Here is a 24,392-nt window from a genome sequence, read left to right as displayed (position 1 = left end):
TGAAAGGCTCTATTGAGAGCCTTTCACATCGATGCATTTGCTGCACACAGTGCATGCCTATGAGCAGTGAAACAGCTTTTCTTGAAACTGTCCCGTAGCCATTCCCTCACTGCCGCAAAACACCGTTACGTGTCAATACAGTGCCTGTGTGACGTCACCGATTTCCGTCAACAACTAGGAGGAAAACAAAAATGACCGAAAAAAAGGGCAACATGTGTTAAACCAAATTTATTTCTCCCGGATTATCGCTACAGGCACAAGAAGTTATGTGACTCGCCGTCCAATCGAAACTTGGAAGGTGAAAATAAAAACTAAGCGCAAACTAAATATGAAAAAGGGCGTCCCCCAACCGCACTTTTTGATTGCTCTTTGGCATACTTTCACCAAGGACACGCACCTTTTTCGTTTCCTTGCGCATAACCAAATTGCACAGCGCTGTAACTCTAGCTGTCAAAAAAATTAAAGTTGCTGCGAATGCAGCTTCAATAACGTAACAAAACGAGCAAACGCTTCGTCCGGAAAAACATGGGTCGTTGTGGTTTCTTATTTTAGATACAAGTACAACCTAACTCTACTCCGTTTCACCGCAACTTGACAAATAGCGAATGCTAGGGCCCTAGCGGGTCAATCGGAGTATCGGAGCGGGAACCAGACCTAAGGTAGCATCGGAGCGCACTTGTCATGTAGAAAGCTGTTGTTCTGATTGGCTCCAGGAGGCCGTGGCATTCGCTCTCTACCAAGTTACACAGAAAGGGAGTATAGTCGCGTGTGTATAGACACACGCGAAATCTAAATTTGAATAAGCACTAATGTACACTGAATACTGCCAACGGATCGAGTCCTCCTCGCCGCCCATTACATAAAAACTCGCTTCCAGCACGCAATATTCTACACTGAGAGGGAGAGAAAATCCGCGGTACAAACACCAGAAGAAGTCAAATGTTTCAGATGCCAGCACAGCGAGTCTTCAGTGTGTTATTTCGATGCTATATTCAAACGAGGGAGATTCGATGAATGACTGCAAAACATAGCGATTCTTCTATTCCGGCTGTCTTTGAACTTTTGAGGCGTTCCGGGTACCTTCAGAGCAACATTAGTGCGCTGCGAGCCTGCCACGATGGTGCAAGCAACGAAGCTGTCCACGTGTATGGGACCGTTTCACGTTGTTAAAATAGAAAATACTCAGTTTCAAGAGGTAGCCAACGCCAATATTGCTCCGCGATTGTGGCAATTGCTCGCTGTCAAGCGCATGATAACCCATAGATACCAGCGCTGAAGCTAACAAAAAAATAGGATCTTCTGGCAAAACAGATTGTGACCAGCAAAACCAAACACCAAAAGAAGGACTTTATAAGTTATTTCTTTGCTGGCCTTTATCCTTTGTAAGCCTCAAAAAGAAAAAAACTTTAGGGACAAAAAATGAAAATCGCCACTTTCGATGTTCTCCAGCTCAACATAGGATATGACACACTATGAAAGGCAGCAATGACAACTTTCAATGGTTATGAAAAGCTACTAAAATCTGAGGCCAACCATGCACAGCTGAAGAATACAGTAAAGACACGAAAAGTAAGTCATAGTATAGTAAATACAGAAGGGGCACCACGCCTTGGTGGCTAAAAAAAACACTACAACACACTATTTACATTTCGGAAAAAGGAAAAGGACACACGCAAAAAGTCGAGAGTTCATAAATGTTTTGTACGATTCAGAATGAATGACCGGTAATTGCACCAATATAGTCCACTGTTGAAGGCATGTCGCCAGGTGAAGTGTCGCACTTCTTTGCAGAAATCGTTTCATGCAAGCTAAGCATCGACCTAGCGTTCATCTAACCTCATCCCCTAGACCTCAGGGGACGTTCGTGCACATCAACGCACGAATGATTTTGTATTCTCAGGCGTAAATACCGAGATGAGGTATCTAGACGCTAGACGCTCGTCTAAATAGCTAACAATAAAGCCTGACTAACATTCTGACTCTCAAATAGAGTGTAGTCACTCTGCAAGCAGATTGGCGGTGCCTTGTCTTTGTATGGCCCTAGATCAGTTCCGAATATGTTGCTTTAATCTTGCTTGCGTCACTTACGCTTCAAGCAGAAGAGATCGAATCCTACAAATTCGCGGAGCACATTATAGTCAGTGGCACAACAGGTATGGCGTTTTGTTTTTTTAGTTATCCTGCCTCTAACATGGGTTTTCGGTCTTCAGTAATGTTCTAGCGGCACGTGAAAAAAGACGGCAGTTAATACGGCCCACCGTCAAAACAAACAGGCTTACAACCGATTAGACACATCACCATATGGATTGCGGAGTTTAGTTTTGTAAATGTAATGGAGCAAGAGCTGAAAATATGAACGGCCCTTAGAGCCAGAATGTGGCTTCTTTTAAGCGGATAATTAAGTAATAATAAATGGGCCCTGTTCTAGTGAAAAGGATGTCTCTGCCGCAATCAATGGGACCTGACCTAGCAAAAATGTTAATGGATCCTTTGGGGTTGCGCAACCTCTAAGCTTCTAAACATTCGGCCTTCTGTGGTGCTACAGCTGATAACGCAGCCGCAGTCCTGTCAAAGTGTGCGAACGCGTGCTTGAGGTTGGGTAAACCGAGGGGACGACGTTGTTGCACTCCCGATTTGGCGCTGCTGACAGACTGCTATTCCAAGCTCTACGAATTGACCGCAGTAGAACCGACGGAGACCACCGATTCATCGGCCTTGGACATCTCTTCATAGGCGATGTTGTCCCTCGTGACCTTGGTGCAGTACCTGCGAGATAAATAACGAACAGATCAGAAAGAAGAATCCCGCAAGATATTTTGCCAGCCTTATGACTACTTTTATTTCTCTCTTTATGGTTGAGAGCGAAAAACTCCAAGATACACATTGAGTGCAACTTTAGCAACCCTGCCAAATTCTTGGTGCGTGAGCGGACGTGAATCTTGTAATTCAAAGACGATGGCATACCTATTATATGTGTTCGTTGTTTTTTGCGCCTTACACCATGCCTTGTAAGGTTCACCAACTAGCCAAATTACATGTTAGTTTACTATATATATACAATGTAGGGCCCTTCGTTTTTTGGTTTTACATATTTTAAAAATCGGGCGGTATTTTTGAAACTCGAAAGGGGAGAAGTCGGGTTTTCCAAAAACTAATACAAAGTGCAATTTTTTTTTTATTCATATTTTTTTGTGGGGGGGGAAAGGGGTGGGGGGGGGGGGGGGGGGAAGGAGGGGTGGAGGCGGGGTTATATATAAGAGTTAAGATCTATGATTGGCAATAAAAAGACATTGCTTTCAGGACATGGAATGTTTTATTTACACCAGCAAATCAATAATGTTCGGTTAATCGAATTAAAACGTTGTTTAGGAGCTCACTCGGTCATTTCAATTTTCAACAAATGTTTGCATAATCATCTACATGCGCAGTATTTCTGTCCCGATAGAACGTATGTCTAGTCTTCGGACATATCATAACTGAGATAATGACTTCTCAACATCAAAGCTTCCGTCTGCAACGCACGGAAACGTCAGCGAGGCATGCAATTGGCTGGGGTAGCGCTCTTATCACAATTGCCTTAAAAGAGTGGGGAAAAAATCCACAAAGCATCCTTCGTACTTTTTTGTGTGTGAATTTCTTGTGTCATGCGCGCTTTTAACAAGTTTCGTCAATGACCTTCAAAATTTTATGACGCCAAAAGAAAGAACGTGAAAATAGTGCAATTCTTTATCCGAATTTCGGTTAATATTGGATTTACCCGATTTTCTCAAAAACGTGTTTTGGATGTAAATACATACAAATACGCTGTTTACAAACAAGTCGGCGTTTGCCAACACTAGGCGTGCGCACTGCGCGTGCGCGGAAACCCCTGTGAAGCGTGTGAGCATGCGCAGTGCCGAACGCAGCGTCACCACAGTGCCGTGACGTCAAAAGTTGGAGTATGGGAAAATATCGTGTTTTACTCGAAAACGAAGGTTCCTACCCAAATAGAATGCGCATGGCGTTTGCTTTTCCTCACTCGGACTGAGAAAGAACACGCTATGACCGAAGAAAGTTACGGTGGAGCTAACTGCATTTTGCGCTGCACCATAACATGCTGCATTAGAAAATTGTGCAGTCTCGGGACGTCATATCAGCAGCGGTCGTTGTGGTGGCCTCGTGCACTCAGTACGTGTCTTCTTCAGCACAGGATTCTCACCGCCGATTTTTTTAAGCAACGAGCGGGAATCTACCAGCATGGTGCGATGATGCCAAGTGCAAGCCGCGTATTGAACAGACAGTATTCGACATCGAAACATGTACAGTATGTGCCACATGCGCATTTTTACCTCGTTGAGTGTTTACATCCAACGTACAGTCGTGGACGACACAAAGAAGTCCAGGCGAGCCGCGCGACTCCCAAAATCTCCAGTGCTGACTACCGGGAGAAGGCTGACGCAATATTTTATGTCTGGTTGGTCTCAGGTTAGCACAGTTTGGGAAGCACCAACGTCAGTTACTGTACTATGCTTCGTTTCATGCAAACACTAGAGTGCAGCCGACGCTAGGAGTCTATACGAGGCCGATCAAACGGCGCCAAAAACCGATAGTCACCCTTATCCAAACTAAGACACGGACAAATGATATCATGAACAAGGCCTGTTTTCTGTTATTGTGATTGTTGTTTAAGTCTTTAGATAACGACGTTTCCTAGTCTGCTGGCTTGCATATTTTCGCTTCTCGGAAAGTCGCAGCGTTTTCGGGATGTGTTTCAAACCTCTATCTCAAAGAAACGTAAAAAGCGCACATCGATGCTGCGATTTTAGTCTATGCTTGCCGGTCTTCTACCCTTTGACGGGGCTTATTGTGAGGCTGATTCACACACTTCCGACTGTTACTACAGGAGAGAAAACAAACGAATTTGAACTGTCACATTAAAACGTAACAATTTGAAGTTTTCGTAGCATTTGGAATAACTAATTAGAGTAATGGGAGATCTTAACCATAATACGTTTGAGCACTTTTGTTTATCTCAGCACAGTCTATTCATGACTTTCAAATTTAGAAACTACTATAACGCTATCCTGTGATTACCGAAAGCTATTTATCCGCGCAAGAAGTAAACAAATCGCAGGAAGGAATTTTTGTTTTTCATTTGCTAGTTCACATTACCAGCGTAAAAGCTAAGTAAAACTTTGGCACTTTGTAGCTGATTTGGAAACATTGTTCGCAAAGTTTTCTTGTGTAGTTTTCATACTAAACCTTCATCGGCATTAACCATGAAATAAATAAAAATACTTCAAAAATAAGACGTCGCCACTGGCATTCAATGCCTTTTTTTCTCAGTGATTTCGAGATGTAAAATATGAGAACAATCACCGCGGAAAACCACATCTGTCCAAGCGGAAAAAATAGTGGTAACCAAAATAACTAGCAGTAAATTATAAAAAAAAAAAAATTCGTTATCTTTAGTCAATCGAACTTCCTTGATGAAAAATTTGCCATGGCAATTTTATTGCATATTTTTCCTCCCGTGGTTAAAATACAGCGCGTTTTTTTTTTCTATGCTTTACGATGCGTTTAAAAAAAAAGCCGTGAAATCTCCACTTCTGTGGTTTGTGCAGGTCATTTATACGATCAGGTGGACATAGTATATGAGGCTAATCATAACGATCACTCTTCTTATTAAGTAAAAGTACTTAATAATTTTTTTAATTAGTGAAAATGGACAAACCTTCAAGTCGAAACTTGCTGAGCGCCGTCTATAACCACTAAATCAGTCATACTTAGAAAGACTGTGCGCGTGAGAAACTTAGTAGTGCACTAAACTTACCGCTCGTGCAGCAGATACAAGGCTGGGGCTATAACAGGACGGAAAATTGCGCGAGGGCGCCTTATCGCACCGATAGCCTTGCCCCTGTTGCACGAGTGCTAAATTTAGCAGACTACTGCACCTCCCACGCGTTCTAAGGCTTTCTGAAAATTACTGAGTTAGTGGTTTTCGATGACGCTCAGCCAGTTTCGAATTAAAACCGCATGTTTATCTTCATTATTAAAAAGTGAATTAACACATTTTACTTAATTATCAGGCTGATTGTTACAATTATTCAAGTATACTATGTTTCCCTGGCCGTATAATCCTCCAGCAACAACCGTATAAGGATAACTTTCACATCTTTTCTTTTTTTTATCTGTAAAGTTTAAGAAAAAAAAAAAACCCTGTATAAAATGGAACCAAGCTCGGGTGTTTTTCATATACACACTACGACTCGACCTTTTAGCTGTTAAATTTTGAGCGGTGAAACGTGTTCGCTTTCACAACCAGTTACAAGATGAAAATTTAAAATCAGTTTTGTATTTTCAGGACTAAAGTCCACAACCGGTCCGCAGGGGCAAATATCGGTTGAAAAATAAAACATTTTCTTTAGATAGCATAGGCACTTTGCGAAGTCCGCACCTGGGGTCCTAATCTGGGCACTTGGCGAAAAAGTCGGCAAAAAATCAGGCAACCGTGATTGCCCAACGCGGCACTTGACCTCGGCCCTGGCCAATCATAGGCGCCGGATCTCTGGCCGAATTTTTCGCCAAGTGGCGAAACTAAAGAGTAAGGCCCCTGGTGCTTAGTTGACATGAAAAGTTCTAACGATAGAGTTATTATAATGTACGCTAGAGGCTCAACTGGCGCTAGTGTGCTGTTGCAAATTGAAGCAGACAGCAAGCAGTCTGAAACTGACTTCCGGTAATGTATTTCTATGGAAAAAAGCGAGTGCATTTCCTCTCTGCGCTCGATTATAAAAGCAAATATCACAAACACTTCGTACCTACTAGGCACATTAAAACATTTCCCAGTCACGCAGATGAAATAATTGGTCACTTAAGGCGTTTTTACTTTAAAATCCTGGCATGAAAAACGGTGCTAAAACTGTTTGGTACATGTATTTATGTGCACTGTCGGACACTGTTAGCGCGAACACGGCGTCGGCGCTTTCCAGCATGGGAGATTACGTGCCAAACGAACGAAGGACATGTGGAAAACCAAGAGAGACGGCAAGAACTACGCAGTAACACTGGATAATTAACTCCTTGTGCTTGCAGACGATCAAAATAAATTGAAAGTCACGTAATATTGTCTGATTTGCAATAAATAAGTACTGCTTTATTCTTTCTGCTCATGAATATGTGCGAAGATGTTTGTGCTGTGCTCAAATCATCACCCGCGCGCTCCAAATCTTTGCAAATAGCGGGAAGCCAGAGAACAGGTGCGTGATAAAAACGGCCCGACATAGGAAATAATAAAAAAAACACATCTTTCGTAGCCCACGTACTTTATTCTTTACGTTTTGAACGTTTTTTTAGCCACTCGTAAAGATGCACGACGGGGTCGTTTTCTTATAGTGAGAGGACAGGCATATTAGCAATATATAAGCACCAACGGAACTCTGGCGGATTTTTAACACACTCTACATTCCTTTCAATCGTTATCTTGCTTAGAATCGTCGGTCGTTTCTACATACCTGCCATGGAACAGAGGTTTGGGCCTGAAATATATCGAAGTTTAACATCGTTTAGTGGTAAAAGAAAATGCTGTAACTAAAGCAATTACACTTTCACAATAGTAATAAAGATGCATACTATCCGGTACAACCGAAATAACAAGCGTTATTCATGTTATTTTCCGGCGACGAGACAAAATTCACGCGCGTTTTCCCATAGGAATACACAGGAAGACAGGAAAAGTAGACTGCATGCTGTCTGCTTCAATTTGCAACCGGAAGTCCCGTAGACACTAGCGCCAGCTGAGCCTCTAGCGTTTATTGTAATAAGTCTATGGTTCTATCGCACCACACCTTGACAAATGTCTGTTTTCTTAGCTCAGAAAGAAGCTTGTATCATACATAAATCATCATTAACCATCATCTTTCTTCCACAAAACTCACCTCGTCATTATGAACGATCTTGAATAACAAAATGTCCGCATCGTCCAGACCTCTCGATACTCCCCGTAAAATTTCCGCCTTTAAAACATGTATAGTCCGTGGACTACTGTCCGGAAAAAACGATAATTCTCACTACGACCTGGTCACTGGTACCGTCTAGATAAAATCAGACAATATCTGAGTGTTAAACAAAAGGTTACCAATGACTGCTTTCGGAGAGCTTCGTACGCAACCTTCTTGAATATATAAAATTTAGACGCATTTTTTTAGATCATATTTGAAGGGTCACTGACGAGCCTAGCATCCTTATTTTTTTAATCTTGCATATGACATAATATTATCTCCGTAGGGGTCGACCTGAAAGCTTTGAAATTAGAAAAGACGTGCTTGCAAAAAAAAAACATATTTAAAAAAGCCAGACTTTTAACTTTCTCTCGGATCAATAACACTGATAGCAAAATGGTGCACTCCTTGAAGTGTAGCTCAACGTTTTCTCTATCCCTTTCATCAGGGATGGTCAGTATTGGAAATACGTATATAAAATACCTTGAGTATTTTGAATTTCGTATTTAGTTGCATTTTGGGCAAGGTACTTGTCAGCTGTATTTAAATAGGGAAAACGGATTATTTCAAAGACATGCATTTAAAATACTTTGAGTATTTTTTTTAAGTTTTTACCTACATATATTCGGAAATGTATTTGTCGAGTGCATTTAAATATCGAGAATGAAATATTTCAAATGCGGGTATGTTAAATACTGCCGGAATACAATTTAGGGCACTCTTCTATGCAAATCAAATGCGATATTTTGAGCACTTCGCGATGAGTCATATTTAAAGATCATAAAGCTTTCTGCGCTTTGCGCATAATAAACATCGAAGAAAAAAAGGAAGAGTAATAATACTGCAATAATACTTAAAACACAAGCGAGCTGCTGATGATTCATGGTAATAAAACCCGAGACTCAGGAACAGAGAAGGGGACGAACACAACACAACACCGTTATTTCCCATCGAAGCGATCTGGGAGGTTTGGGGAAGAAAGCTGAAAATCAGCTTGACGGGATCACACCTCCCAAGAAAATTATAGTATTCAAGATCACGAAGGCATACAGTACACTGCACACATTGAGCAAAGACACTGCACAAAAACAACAATATTTTACAACATATTTAATCAGAAGCAAATATATAGATTAAAAAAGAACAAACGTGTAGGACGAAAACAACACAACCGCATCCTTCAACCACCAACGGACATGAAGGAATTCCAAAAGTGAGCAACCGATAAAAGCGGGAAAATCGAGGAACAGGGAAAGTAACTAAGAAGAGAGAAAAGAGAAGAGGTAATAAGAGAAAATACACTCAGGTCGGCAGAGTCATTTCTATTTCGAGAAATTCAAATTCAGATCTCAAATCAGAGATGACTCTGTCGACCTGACGACACAGTAATCGACCTGACTGACCTCATGTTTAGAGCTGCAGCATTATTTTCAAGCATTTGATCCTTAATATATATAGGGTGTCCCAAGTCACCAGGCTCGATCTAAAATGGACTGTAAAAATTGACGCCTGCACGTAGAAATCGATACTTTCCGTCAAAGGTGTATATCACAGGTCAAATTTTTCTTGTAAAAATAGAAAGCGTAGCTCTCTTTCCGTAAAAAAATAGGACCAAGAAACTTGCCGGGGTCAAGGGCGGGCGGCGACGACGACCAAGTCGAGTGGCGAGGCGCGCTTGGCGCTCGTATTGATAGATGGCGCTACCTCCTTAACGTGACGGCTCGCGACCACCGGGGTTTATTAAAATTAACATGATCTTTTTGCAGCGTATTTTTCGTTAAAGAATAAAGGCGGACAATAAAAGCAAAATGAAAGTAAAAAAACCCGTCTGCGTAACAACAGCGCTTTTGCTGCCAACGGATTTTGTCTGCGTATTGTCTGCTGTATTTCACTGTTCAGCTGCTGCTACCGACGCCATTTATCAATGTGTGCGCCAAACGCGCCCCGCAGCTCGACTTGGTCGTCTGCGTTGCCGCCCGCCATTGACCCTGGCAAGTCTCTCGGCCCTATGTTTTACAGTAAGAGATTTACGCTTTCTAATTTTGCAAGAAAAAACCGACCTGTGAAATACGCCTTTGACGAAAAGTTTACGTTGCTACGTGCAGGTCACTTTAGATCGAGCCTGGTGACTTGGTACGATATACATATAATCCAATGATTTGAAGTTTAATAAATACCCTTGTTGAACTTGTATTCTGTTTTTAAATACTTTTCTGTGAGCTGTAATTGAACTTGAAATAAATTCACGTTAATATCACGCATCCCTCAAGCGCTTCAGCCCACGAAAAAAAACACCGATGCTAGTGATGTCAGTATTGTTGTTGTTCTTTTTCTGTTTTTAAAGAAGCGAGATGGTCCTCGTTGATCTTATGAAAATAAAGCTAATATTTAATAAAGCAAAGGAGGAGCGAAATAAGCTGTTAGCCTTCCTGCGTTCCTGTTACAGACGAAATTTAAAAAAAAATATGCAATGGCCCTTTTTCCTATAAACTTCTGCGCATACGTACTACACCCCCTCCCTGACCCTTTTGTGCCGGTGCGGCCATAATCGACCAAGATTGTCAGGACCAATCTTCGCGCGTATTCCTTCTTTTTATTTTTATTTCTTTTATCAGCGATTAGAACCGATACAGCGGCATGGTGTCAACGTGTTCCGACTGGCGGAGGCATGTTGGGGTGCATTTCATCTGAAGTTCGCGGACAAACCTCCAGACGGCGCTCGTTACTCGAAAACGCTGGCTAGGTGGCGCAAGTCGCCGCCCGATTCAAACGGTTCAGCCGCATCCATCCATCCATCCATGGTCCATTATGCCCATTATGATAAAATCTATAGAGCCGAACGCGACCAGAAACGAGGTATCAAACCGAATGCACCAGAAGTGCATTCGTGGTGCCACGCATGAAGAAGCGCACAACCTGCGTTATTGTTTCGAATCCTGGAGTTTTCACATTTAGAATGCCTCGTGAGAATCGGTAGAAGCCGAAACCAACTTCACGCTTGCCGTGTCTGTTACACATAACCAGTGTCATTGCCGTCATTGGTCTGATTAATCACTCGATGAAAAAAAGAGCCGCTACACTACGGTAGCCCTCAAATAGCTGAAGGAACCATGCGTTGCAAACGGGTCACAAAACTGGAAATAGCAAAGCCAAGCTCTTGCTTTCTTCCAGCGTTGATTCTAGGATGAAAGACAGACATATCGTCATTTCTTACTAACCCTCAGCAATCTGTAGAAATTAACAATTTTTATTTTTCCAACTCTATAGTTTGATCAGCATTCTTGCAAGGTCCCTTTTTTCATACTTAAATACTTAAGTAAGCGTTTTTTACAGGCTGTAACGGTATTTATTACTGTGGAACTATCTCTGATGGCTTACCTCTGCTGTAGATCAATCCTGGTAACATATCTGTTTGGTGCAAAACACGAAGCACGAATATTAATGCTTCAGAAACCTAATTGATTTCGAGTTACCACAACTTATGTTTCCAGAATGCAGAGGGCTGACTAAATATCGCCAACGCAAAACAGGAACCTCGATACAAATACATTGGAAGCAAAAACTATTATCGTCGACCTAAAGCTAATTACACACATCAACCCGTTTACATACAGCTGTACAAGTATTCCATCGAATGCATTTATTAGAAATATTGAACCTTTCCAAAGCTTTATTTAGTAATACTACGTCCGAGCATTCCCAACTTTACACTTATTTACACTTATTGATAAAATTGAAAGAATTCAAAACCGTGCCGCTAGATTTGTGACAAATAATTAAAACTTTCGTAGCAGTGTCTCCGCAATAAAAAAATATTTACAATGCAAATCACTTGCAGTTAGGCGTAAGTATTTGCGCTTAAAAGGCTTCCCAGTATTTTTTACGGTTTATCTAAAATTGAAGGATAGCGTTACCTGTTTCGGCCATTTTATGTGTCGCGCAGAATAGATCATGACCAAAGAGTTCGGGAGTACACGTCAAGGTCGGATTTGTTTCCTAACTCTTTCTTCCCACGAACGATAAAAGAATGGAACGGCTTGCCAAGCGAGATTGTTGCCTTGCAAAGTCCAGATTCGTTTTTTTGTTTTGTTTTTTTGTTTTTGTTTTTTTTTGCAACTCCAGCAGTCTCTCTGATCAATGTATTTGAGTGTAAATATATTATTAACGCATTGGTGTGCATTGTTTTTCTATGCGGATTAAGGTTTTTTTTCTATGTATGTTTATATGCATGTACTAGTTTTGTATATTACTTTGCGTGCTTATGTGTCTTGATAACCTATGGTCTATTAAGAAATGCAATTTTTGGTATTGTGACTCCCCCTACTGTAATGCCCTTCGGGGCGATGTAGGTAATAAATAAATAAATTATTGCCGTATGAAACTCTTAAAGTTCATTATGCTTGATAATATATATTTTTTTAATCTGGTGTTAGTTCCGACATAGATTGCTTTTCTTGTTCTGGGTGCAATGCACATGCAAACAAAAAAAAACATGTGGTCGTGCAGTCGTGGGGCGTGGCAAGAAATCTGGCACAGATCCAAGTGGCGTCGCACTACGCTCAAGGAGGAAAGGTGGAGAGAGAGAAGGATTGGAGAGGAGGAAAGAAGGAAGAAGAGGAGGATTAGATGAGGGAGTATCGAAAAGAGCACAGAAAAATAAGCTGCATCGCTTCTTGTGAACCACTGGGTGCAATGAATGACAGTAATAACGTGTGCGAGACTTTCTTTGTGTAATACATTTGGAAATCACAAAACAAAGCTATTTGCAAAGGGCTGACAAATATGTCTTTACATTCGCATAACTGCCAACACATACATCGTAACAAAATCTAGATAGTTACATTCTACAGTTCCTTAAGCCTATGCGTGCAGAATTTCGTTGTGTGTAGGACAAAATTAGGCAGAACATGTCTGTACAGAAACTCTGAAAATGGCCCAAATTTACAAAATGAGAAAAACGCATTTTAATGTTGTTTGGTAACAAACAGTTTTTCGCCACGGGAAAACAATGTTATTTTACTCAAGAAAATGAAGGTACCGAACAATGCGATGAGTTGAAGATGGCTAGGCCTACACCTTACAAGAAATACAATGGTGGGCGAAACCAGATTTGGAAGGAGCGCGCATACAAAAAATGACTAAAATGTACGCCTTGCGGGGTCGCTAGGAGTAATTCAAATGTGGGTTGAATTAATTCGCGATTAATGAGGGCCAAATTTTCTTAAAGTAAAAGCTGAAGGTTCAAAGATATTAAAACGCACTAAATCGCAAAGTACCATTTAAAAAAAAATATCAACCACTTTTTGATCCACCTCTCGCCTTATAATTGTCTTTGGTGCGTGTAGCGTTTCTGTTTGTTTTTTCATCGTCTTTTCAGCATTTTTTCGTTATTTGATTGTCGACTCCTGTTTGGTAAACAGGAATAACATCCAGCTGTGTTGCGTATGTTCTGCACTGTCTGTCTCTCTTCCTCCCTAACACGATTAAATATTTCACATTAAATCGTATAAGGATGAGCTTGCCACCGTGATGCAACGACGTGACCTGTCACCATGGCCTGTTATTTTCATTCATCGCTAGAACTGTCTGGTCTCAGTGACACCACTCATACACCTTAAACTTAAAAGGGTACTCCGCCGATTTTTGAGCTACCTCAACTAACTATATTTTTTGACTCCTCGGCCTTTGCCCTTTCTGGTATGCTATTTAGTATCGTGAAATTCATAATAGTTATTGCGAAATCGGCAAATGAAAATGATGCAAAAACAAACATTCAAATATACCCGCCCTTTTCAGGGCCGTGACGTCAGTGGAAGGCAAGCTTGCCAGTCGGGCGAGCAGTCTAAAAAATAGAATATGCCAATCATTTGTTCCGTGCTGGAGCGCAGGGACTGGAGCGAGCTTCCAAAGCATTCATTTGACACCATGAAACTGCTTCGAATCAGTAGGGAACAAATTCTACAGTCTAAAGAGTGAACCCCTGCACTCCCAATGAAGTCACTTTTTCATTGTTGCCAGTAGATACTTTCAGTTTGAAAAACACGGTGAGGATCAAAATTGTAAATTCATCAACTTCGTAAAAAAAAATTTTGACCTAATATTTGGGATACTATTTTGGCGATGTTGTTTGGCGAGTTTAGCTAAATTTCAAGCAAACCGGGAACCATGAAGAAATCGGTGGAGTACCCCTTTGAGGAAGACACGGCGTTACCTGCAGACAGGATGGCATATGCGAACAGGCCTTAAGCATGTTCAAAGCATATTTATGCCCTGTGCTTCGATGATGTCTAAAGGTAGTTTTTATGACCAATAAAACAGGATCGCCATACAAGGAAGAAACACGCTTTTGTCTGCCGACTGTCTTCTGCACAACGTTGTGAGAGCGGTTTATCGCCCTTCGCAACACCAATGGTAGGTACCGAACGCTTCTGAAATATTCGAACCGCAACAATGGTTTAGCGTCCAGGGTGACAACGGCAGGGAAGTCTTTCAGTTGTCCCCACCTTTAGCGCGAGCTTCCTAGCTTCGGTACCACTCTCTCTTCTCGGGAGCTTGAGGTGTGCGCGCGAGGTCAAACCACGTCAGAAGGAGACGAGCCCGTGGTGGAGGTCGGCCATCCGATTCAGACGCCCAGCTGCCAGTCTCATCCGATCGGTGACTTACAAAGTATCACGTGAGGACATCGAGGCTGTAGAACGCACGAGGACGGGGACTTGGGCTAATTAGCTTTGAGCATCCTAAAGAACCCAAACCACACTCAAGAGCGGTGGATTTCCCTATTGAAAGTCTAATCAAAGATCGTGCCGCACCCTTCTTTCTGCGCTGTGGCGCAGAACACCAGGGGGCGCCACCGGACGGGAAGGAAGAAGCGGAGGGCACGCGACAGCCAATCACGAATGACGGCTTCCCGGCGAACTGCTTTTGGAAGGCGCGCATATTCGAACATTCAGCCTTCCGGAAACCGTCACCCGCGATTGGCTGCCGCGTGCCCTCCCCTTCTGCCTCCCAGTCTGGCGGCACCCTCTGGTGTTCTGAGCCACGGCGCAAAATGGGGGGCGTGGCACGATCTTTCATTGAATTTTTAATGGGGAAATCGGCCGCTTTACATTGTAATTTCGGGTTTTTTTTAAGATGCTTAGAGCCCATAGATTGAGTTATGACGGTAGACGATTTTAGAATCCACTTGAGTGTCCCTTTAAGCCGCGGTCACACTGCCAATGCATCATACAAGACCCAGTGTGCAGATAGTTTAAGGGGTATTTTCGCCTCGTATGACAGACCTGTAACATTAGTCGTACAATAACTCTTTGCAAGCATGTTCAAAGCCTGCAAATCTATCAACCAAACATGCATGCTTCGACCATGCTTAGGGCATGTGCGCAGATGAATCTTCCATCAACAAACACCGTGTCTTTTGTGCGAAGTATGCGCAGTGTGGGTGCGGCTCAATGGCGTCTGCAGTCTATCCTCCGATTTTCTCGTAGGCGCCGCCATCTTTGTGCCTAGTGCAGGAGGTGCGCGGCCGGCGATGGTTACCACCTGAAAGCGTGACTTCCTGGCAATTAGACACAATGCTAAGGAGCTCAGGCGCTGCCGTTTCGCTCTGTCCTGGAATGTCTTACATTTCTAGAGAACAGAGACATTAGATCACCCAGAAACCACGATTTTCAAACCCAATGTGGCTGGAGGTCGTTACTTCGAAGCTCTACTATACGTGCTTAAATGCTTCTTCAGATATGGACGTAGAAAGAGGCGGACTTACGAGAGCAAGCCGACGGAGATGAGGGTTATGCAGGCTGTGAACAGGTACGGCATACCCGGGAGGAAGCTGATGGACCAGTTGAAGATGGCCGTGTACATCAGTTCGCCGGCGATGGGCAGGACGGCGTCGCAGGTGGCCAGGAACGAGAACACCTTGCCTGTCGCGGAGCACAACAGACAGACAGAATCTCGCTTCGCAATTGGCGATCCCAGCGAAATCGGCGGCACCTAGCGGGTGGAACAAATAGCTGCGGCGGTATGTCATAGCCTCCGAGATTCTTGGCGCGCAAAGCTCCCCGCCCCCCGCTCCCCCCGCCCCCCGGCCCCCCGGCCCCTTTCCAAACGCTCGTTTGCCCAGCATAAGGTGCATACAGCGGAGCCTCTCTCAATCTCCGCAAGGCGGTGCTGATACAAAGCCGGCATCATCATCTCAAATGTTAAAAATCTGCACGCGGTAAGTGCTCGGATTTTCGTTAACACTGCTCAGGTTGAGGCGCGCGCGAACGTGTTGAGCCGCAATTCGAGTTAATCTTGATTCAAGAGCTGCTCAGCTCGTCGTGCGCTGTCTCCAGCAGTGCTTTCTTTCGCCCAGACTTTCTTAAGACGCGGCTTTTGGCAAGCCGGCTCTGATCATAGCTAAACAGTGTGAGAGATTGTTGCACAAAATCTCACGGCGGCAAAAAGGCCAAAGCAGTCATGCCCTGCCGACAGGAAAGGCGTGGCGAGACTTGCGTGCGAAGAGAAACGCGAAAAAAGGTAGAAAAACAACGATGTGTAAAATTAAACGAACAAATATATCACGAAAGAAACAATGTAATTTGAAGTCTCAATCGAACGACGACAGCAAAGAACCCAAAACCTATCTTACCTTCTACTCAGTAACGCGATCTGCGATTGAATAATGAGCATGACGTTTCGCCAGCTCAGTCTTGTAAAGAAAATGATATTTTGGGGTCAAAAACTTTATTGAGATTCGTTAATGATTGGTCACTATTTTTTTTACCAAAATGGCTGGAGGCGCAGTTCGGCAGGCGTGCGTTTATTTCATCTATTTCCGGTTTTAACGGAGCAACTCTCGGATTTAAAACGTTTGCTTCCTTGAAAAAAATAACGCGCGTTGTGGCGAGAAGCAACGAGTACAGGGGTGCTAAGCTCGCCTCCAGCGGGAATCTCTCCGATGCCACGTCACTAGGGAGGGGAGGAGCTTCTTTTGACTCCGCCCCGGCGAGTTTCCACTCCCCCTCTTACATTTCCGACCCCCCCGGCGGCGGCGAGTTCCCCAGCGTAGCTCCGATTTTTCCCTACGCTCCGCAGTGAAGGGTTTTTATTTTATTTAAATCGGGGGATCGGTGGCCGGCTGGGCTAGCGCACACCAGCTCGGAGCACGTCGAGTGAAAGGTCCGTTGCAGAACCCAGGATGCTGGGTTCAGTCCCCACCCCTGCCCGTTTCGATGTTGATGAGCATCTTACCGGCGTGCAGTCGTGTAACACTACTGCGGGATGGACGTTAAAGACCCCAGGCTAGCGGTTGTACGGCACTTCATGGCTAAATTTCTCATTTACAGCTGGGAGAATCTTCCCCGTTGAAGCAGACCAAGTTTTAGGCGGTATCAACATACATACAACCCAATTTTTTTTATTTAAATCATAAATGACAAATACGAATAGGTAACAGCAGGGATGATAATTATACAAACGTTGCTTGGATGTGGGCTAGTTGACTAGACATTGTGATGGTTTGCTGCGCCAGGTAGATGCAAGAAAAACGCTCTTTATAAAGATATAAACTAAAGCAGAGTATAGACGAAAAACAACATACAGGAATGGAGCAGACTAACAACTGTGTAATTTCTTTCTCATCTTTCTCCCCCCACACCGCCACACAGCCACAATATATAGATATTTTTTTTTTTTTCAGAATAGGGTGCACGTGGAGCGGAAGCTCGCGCTGCAGAACCCAGGATCGTGGATTCACCCCCACCCCTGCCCTTTTCGATGTTGATGAGCATCGTACTGGCATGCGGTCGTGTATCACTACTACGTGGTGCACGTTAAAGACCCTAGGCTAGCAGTCATACTGCACTGGCTAAATTGCTTATCTACAGTAGGTGACAATGTCGCAATGTTCTGGCATGTTCTCCTGCTGTATAAACAACTAATGGCCAATTTGTTTGTCAAAATACGGTGTGGAAGAAGAAAGATGAGAAAGAAATTACACAGTTGTTTGTCTGCGCCATTCATCTATATTGATTTTCTTCTATCATCTCTTTTAGTTTGAATTTTATCAAGTGCGTTTATCTTGCATCTACGCAGCACAGCAACCCATCAAAATAATTGTAAAAGCCTGTAGGTAATGGTAAATTGCATTCCTGGTTGCAGATTGCCGTCAAAACACACTTGTTTCTAGGATTCACTTTGTAGAATTTGGATGTAGGATTCACGACGGGGGCGACGGTTCATTCACGGCTCCATCGCCTCAAGCCCGGTTCGCCACGCAGTTCATCCCACAGCCACCTTACCACGTCTTTCGAGAGGCGATAGTGTTGTCGGAAATGAACGTTGTCTATGTCAAACACATTGGCGTGGTTTAAATACCTATGCCGACGGCAAAACACGAACGAAAACGCTGCCATTTTGGACGCTTCTCCCTGATCTCGCGCCCAACTCGCCCAAACTCGCCTAGGTCGGAGCCGGCAAGCTTTTCCCATCCGCGGCGGCTTCTGCCACGTCACAGTGACGTCACCGCATCTCGCCGCGAGTTCCGAATATGCAACTCTCCGACCGCCTCAAACCCTCCGATTAACGTCACGATCTAGGGAGTGTCGGCGCGTGTCGTCATGCGCGGCGCCGACCAATCGCGGCGGTCGGCGAGTTTGGCGGAGAACTCGCCTCGATTTCGCCGCGCCGAGCTTAGCCCCCCAGTTCGGGCAAACGAGCGCATTTTTATCCGGACCGCTAGCCAAGCAAGCTGGATGATGATTTCCGGCATTGTACCTAGCCCCGCCGCGCGGCAAAAACAATTTCCAGCCATTCTTTTCCTTTTTTTTTTTTTTTCTTTTTTTGCTGTGTTCGTCTTTTCCGGCAAATGAAATGAGAGTTTGCGCGCCAAAGATTCTCAGACATCATGGGTAGTTGTGCTCGCCAGCCTCCTCCAGCGAATCAAATATTCACAGCGCCAGGCTGTCTGAAGACGACGAAGCCGTGAAACTAGGTTCAGAAACCCGCAGTGAAAATCCCCAATACTCGCTGACAACTTTCTATGGCTATGCACTCAAAGCTATGGACGCAAGTGCGCTTGGACATACTGAGCTCTTAAGGTGTCCACCACTGACATCTATAGTCCGTTGCAACTCAAGAAGGTAGGACGAGGGTAAGACGGGCCGGGGAGGAAGCAAACGGAACGCTAAAGAGAGGTTTTCCCCTCTCTTCTTCAGCGTTCCGTCTGTAGAAGGTTGGATCATGGATCATGGAGGGTGAAGAAGGTTGGATTATGGGTCGGAATCCCGACTGTGGGACCTCCGGCGGACATTGCTCAAGACCAGGATACATGCAAGTCTGAGGGAAGAATAACCAAAAATGAACTTCTTGAAGTTGTCTTGTAAATAAACTTGTATGAGATTTCGCAGGAGTAGTAAGACAAAATATGATGCAAATGAGATGTTTTTTCACGCGTTTTCCCATAGGGTTCAATGCATCTGCTGGTGTCAAGAAATGGCCGCCGGTGGTGCCACCTAAAGTCACTGGACCCTGGAAATGTCGCGCCAAGCTCCTCATATGGTCGACATTTTGGTCCATGGAATAAGCAGCTTCACCCTTATCTCTCCATTCTTGGCGAGGCAATTCAACATCCCGGTGGTGACTTTTTGTTTTTATAAGGACATTTCTTGAATACCGAGATCTTGTTATGACGGATGACGGATGCTGTTTTCCTGTTTTATTCCCATCTAAGAATAGCGGTTTGTAGCAGGCGATCGACTTTTTTCCAGTCCGTTAGCAGATGACGGATGGTGTATTCTTGTTTTATTTCCGTCTACGAATAGTGGTTCGCGGCAGACGATATACTTTTTTCCAGTCTGTTAGCAGATGACAAAAGGTGTATTCTTGTTTTATTTCCGTCGACAAATAGCGCTTCGTAGCAGGCGAACCGCGTCCCTCGCTGGTGTTAGCAGACGAACAATCTACAGATGCTATCTTCACTCGCTCCGCGACTGGCAAATTAGATCTCGCTTTCACGATGACCAAAATCCGACCCCAGTGAAAGAGGAACTAGACTTCTCGGTAAGGCGTCACTTGTACCCAGTAACATTTTTTTTGTTTGTAAAACGTAATGATATAGCTACTTTTTAAAAGAACGGGTAATGCATTTTCGTTACTTTTTTATGAAGTAACTGTATTTAGTTACTGATAGTTCTATAGAGGGGAACGTGCACAGCACAAAAACCCAACCTAGTTGTCGCCTTAGTTTGTGCCTGTAAATTGCGCGACCAGAATACGCTATATAGACAATAGAGTGTTTTAGTAGATCGTTCACTCACTCCCGCTGTGCTATCCGCTAGCCGCTATGACCTCCGCTATATGTAGCGTAGCGGAACTACCATTTTAAGTTTTAGTAGAACGTTCGCAACCCGCTACGGATTACAACGTTACGAGAGCTAACGCAACGCCACTAGCGGCTCTTTCGGACACTAGGGCTCGCGTAAAACAGATTTGTAAAGCAATCCTTCGCAATTGTTTTTATTAACGTCGTTATCTTAATAAAATATTGTTTTTTTTTATTGAATAACGTCCTAATCATTGCTTCTTTTGTAAGTAGGTGACTATTATGTTTATAATTGAATACAACTGTCAGCCAAGCTGTCCAAGCCAATCCGATATGAGTCAAGTGCCAAAGCCACCGAGAAAAATCTTCAAAAATAAAGGACAACCACTGTAGCTCATCTGTTGCGTCGTTGTTCACCGAAAATGAAGCGCCACAGAAATCCCTCATATCCGCCTGCCCGCTCCGCTTCCTTAGTCGGTTTTGCCTTCACGACAAAGCGGCCGAGCAGGGGGCTGCACCTTTCGCTCACAGCACCAAAAACTGCGAAGCTTTTTCTTTTTTCTTTTTTTTCTCCTTTCCGTGGCCGCGTTTAGTATATCCGCCATGAATCGCTACCTGTTGCAGTCGTGGAACGGCTTTGTCGCGGGTACTTCTCGCAGCAGCAATCCACCCCTTAGAACGACGATTGCGAAAAGCACAGACCGAGTAGACGCGGCGTGGCGGCCATCTTGAACAGCGTCCCTCGCTGGGTCTCCCTTATCTCGCCAAGACTCGTTCTCGCGAGAGCCACGCTAGCACGCCGCGCTACGCCCCTCGCTATTTTGGCCCGCTAGCGCGCCTCCGCTAGCCTCCGCAGCTCCGCAATGTTTCCGCTAGCAGCGCGCATGCGCAGTAGCGTCGTCGCTCTAGCGTATAGCGTAGCGGGAGAGCCAAAACGATCTACTAAAACTCTCTAATAAAAAGGTGTGCACATTGTGTGTCCGTATAGCCAGAGTTATCTCTGAATGAGCGTGTTAAAAGTGGACGAATTATTAACGAAGACAAATATTGGAAGAGGCTACTGCTTCTTAAAAATGACACGCTGACAGTCACGAGAAAGTGCGTTAATCTACAAGCTGCATGCGGTAACGCGTTTCTTTCGAAACGCATTGCCGAGTAGAGTACTTAGTTATTTTTGAGTGATTAACGAGTAGCGGTATTTAGTTACTCTGTTTCGGTAACCTGTGAATGTCTGGCAGAAACTACCTTTCGTTCCAAACCACTGCCTTGAGCTCTAGATGTACAAAAAACAAAAACCACCTACTCACGGAGGCGGACTCACCAGCGGCTTGCAGATGTGATAGAAGGGTGGTGCCCAAGGCTAGGCCCGCCCTGTACGCGTGGCCTAATGGCGCCTTTTTTTTTCACAAGACGCCTCTTGTTCTTTGTTTTGGATCACGTGACAGAGGTCTCCGTTTGGACTGGTACTTCGCCGCCGTTTCGTCGCCAGCTATGTCTGTATTTATAAGTGATCACGTGATAGCACCATAAAATTTTACAAAAAAAAAACGGGAACTACCCTAGGATCAAAAACACTGAGGGACCCTATAAAGGCCAGACCTCTCAGGCATGGTCTTTTCCTTATTTGGCACTTTAATCTTCAATTCTTTTTAATCTTCATTTTCTTAGTAAGAACCAGATTTCTTTAAAACAAACATCTCCCTGTAACCCAGCAACAGTCCTACTTCTCTTCCTTGTGGAAACGCCGATGAGGACAAGATAACATTCAAAAGGAGGGTGTGATCAGATATATCGCCTTCGTTGCATGACCGAACTTTGAAGATGATGGGCGCAGCCAATTATATTTTTCTAACCAAATCCTCTCGTTCTAACGCTCACCGACTTCATCCTGATCCAGCAGCTTCGACAGGTGCGTCCTGATGCCCACCTGGGCCAGGAAGGCAGGAACGGCCACCATGGCCTCTGAAAACAACCAGACCAAAGTCAATTAATAAAGCACTACGCTACAGAAAAAGCCATAAGGCCCATACGATCAATGCCACCTTGAAGACACTTAACTTTAAAGAAAGTTAAAGGTGCAGTAAAACAATTTTCTTACTTCCACTAAATGGTGTAAAAATAAATCATCGACATTATAAATTTACATAACCCGCATCAGTTCTTTTTTAATGCGAAAGCATTTACTGCCTCGTGGAGCGAGCCGACGTTATCAGCTTTGAAACCACGCCAAACGGCACCTTAAATCCTTTCTCCAAGGGAAGCCAGCTCCCGGCTATGAAACTACGCGAAAAGCTAGCCAACGGCACCTAAATTCCCCGACCCCAAAGGAGCGGAAGCTAATGAATTTCCAGTTTCGGTCCCACTGGCTGGCGCACGTCAACGAGGTTCCCATTGGCCGCTGCGCGTCAGTTTCAACGACGGCCACCCCACGGCGCTGAGTCTCCGTCAGCGCGCCGCTAACGCGAAACGACCAAGGCCAGAGCGGCGAGGACCGGCAGAGCGCGCCGCTATGCCGTCGACGCAAATACGCTGCAGACGAAATAAGCGAGTGGAAGAATGACGTACATGCTTTCGCATTCACAACTCATAAGAAGTACTTATGTGTACCTCGAGCCTTTTTTCTTTTCTCCCCGCTATATTGCTTGTAAAGAAAAAGAGCCCCCCTGAGTGCTTCCATAATCTTAAAAAGTGCTGCGTGAAAACATATTCACTACTTTGGACGCACCTCTATTGAGCCAAAGCTCTGCACTCTACTCTTCGCAGGATATTTAAACTACAGTAACAATTCTCTCGAAGTTTAGATTAAATATACTTCAATAAGCAACAAATAGTTGTCGTGGCGGTGCTTGTTTGGATTATACCTCATTTTTGTGGCATGATTGCGAGCGTCTCATTCTCGTACCTCTGGCACCTCTTGCTCCCTCCCCCCGCACCCCCTCCCCCTCCCCTACAGACAATACCCTTTTAAAAAAACATACGATGTGCAAATGTCCGCACGCTGGACCAATCATAAGTGCCAATTTACACCTTAACCCTTCCCCCGCCCCCTACCTCCTGGGACAACGGACTTGGTCCTACAAAAGACCTCCCACCCGATCTACTGAAACTGGTCCGGTCCGATGGTGACTGCAGCAATCTCTCCCTGTGGTTAAAATAGCCGCACAAGAAAATTTGAGGCCGCTTGACCGAATCCGAGGATAGAAAGTATACGTAAGGTTCCAGCAGATTCCGCTCGGCGGACGTAAGCATTGCCTTCCGTATGTCTCGATTTTCGCTTAATACGACCTTGCCCAGCAAACCCTTGACATACCGCTCTTAAAATACACAAATGCGATGCATTTCACTTCCATTTCAAGCCTCTTCATCCACTTTCTGCGCGCAAAACCGGACTCGAATGATCGAACGGAGTACGGAGTTATGGTAGCCATTTGCCTGCAACGTTAGGTACATTTGGCTTCCTGTCCCCATAAAGCCTCTCACGTCACTTCAGAATCTTTAGCATGAAGAAAACCCCGAGACAGCGGGTAAAAACTGCACATAGACTCAAAAGTTCTCAAAAGCCGTGTACGTTTAGTATGCATCCGTGTGTAGTTTTTACTCCCAGTCTCAAGCTTTTCATCACGCTAAATATTCTCAAGCTCGTTCGCGCCCCTATATTCAGTTCAAAATACCACTGTGGTGGCTACTTTACCCACGGGGGCAGATAGCCGCATACTAGCAGCAAACCGGCCGTGATCCAGCACGTTCACAACGCGCTTGGGGTAGAGTGGTAGATCTACTCTTCGAGCACCGGACAGGGTGGTCATTCAGAATAGATATTTCCTTTATTTCTCTCTTGTCGCTCTGCATGCTTTACGTCGGAAGCTTGAGAGTTCTAGAAGCTGCCTGGAAATGGACTCAAAAGGGTCTCACTTTGGTCACCGCGAGAGCGAGAATTTGCCTCTCACGGAACGAGCGAATGCCATATTAAAGACACCGACTTGTGTTTTAAGACAGTAAATTAATTTCTGGGAGTAGACGATTGAATTTGACGAATGGCATCTGGCAAGCCCCAGCGAAGGACTGAAAATTTGTTAAAAGAAAGCTGAAGAGGTCCTTGATTTTGGAGAAAA

The 24,392-nt window shown here is 44.3% G+C and overlaps 1 protein-coding gene across 6 annotated transcripts in view; it reads right to left on the bottom strand.

Moving 5' to 3' along the window:
* Positions 1-209: 209 nt before the first annotated feature.
* The window catches only part of LOC8025508, a 177,722-nt gene continuing 153,539 nt past the window's right edge, over positions 210-24,392 (bottom strand). For 4 of the 6 annotated variants that reach the window (XM_040217573.3, XM_040217571.3, XM_040217575.3 and 1 more), the window contains exons 4-7: positions 22,159-22,242; positions 15,742-15,898; positions 11,358-11,387; positions 210-2,766 (exon numbers count right to left, since the gene is read on the bottom strand). In XM_040217573.3, coding sequence (XP_040073507.1) covers positions 2,667-2,766; positions 11,358-11,387; positions 15,742-15,898; positions 22,159-22,242 — 371 coding nt within the window. In that variant the 3' untranslated portion in view covers positions 210-2,666. The remainder of the gene's footprint in view (positions 2,767-11,357; positions 11,388-15,741; positions 15,899-22,158; positions 22,243-24,392) is intronic. The other 2 variants (XM_040503546.2, XM_040217572.3) reach the window with 1 other exon arrangement.

Source organism: Ixodes scapularis, unplaced genomic scaffold, assembly GCF_016920785.2.
Source record: "Ixodes scapularis isolate PalLabHiFi unplaced genomic scaffold, ASM1692078v2 PGA_scaffold12__126_contigs__length_90152505, whole genome shotgun sequence".
Taxonomy (NCBI): Eukaryota; Metazoa; Arthropoda; class Arachnida; order Ixodida; family Ixodidae; genus Ixodes; species Ixodes scapularis.
The sequence above is the reverse complement of the archived record's forward strand: the minus strand, read 5'-3'. Positions and strand labels throughout refer to the sequence as shown.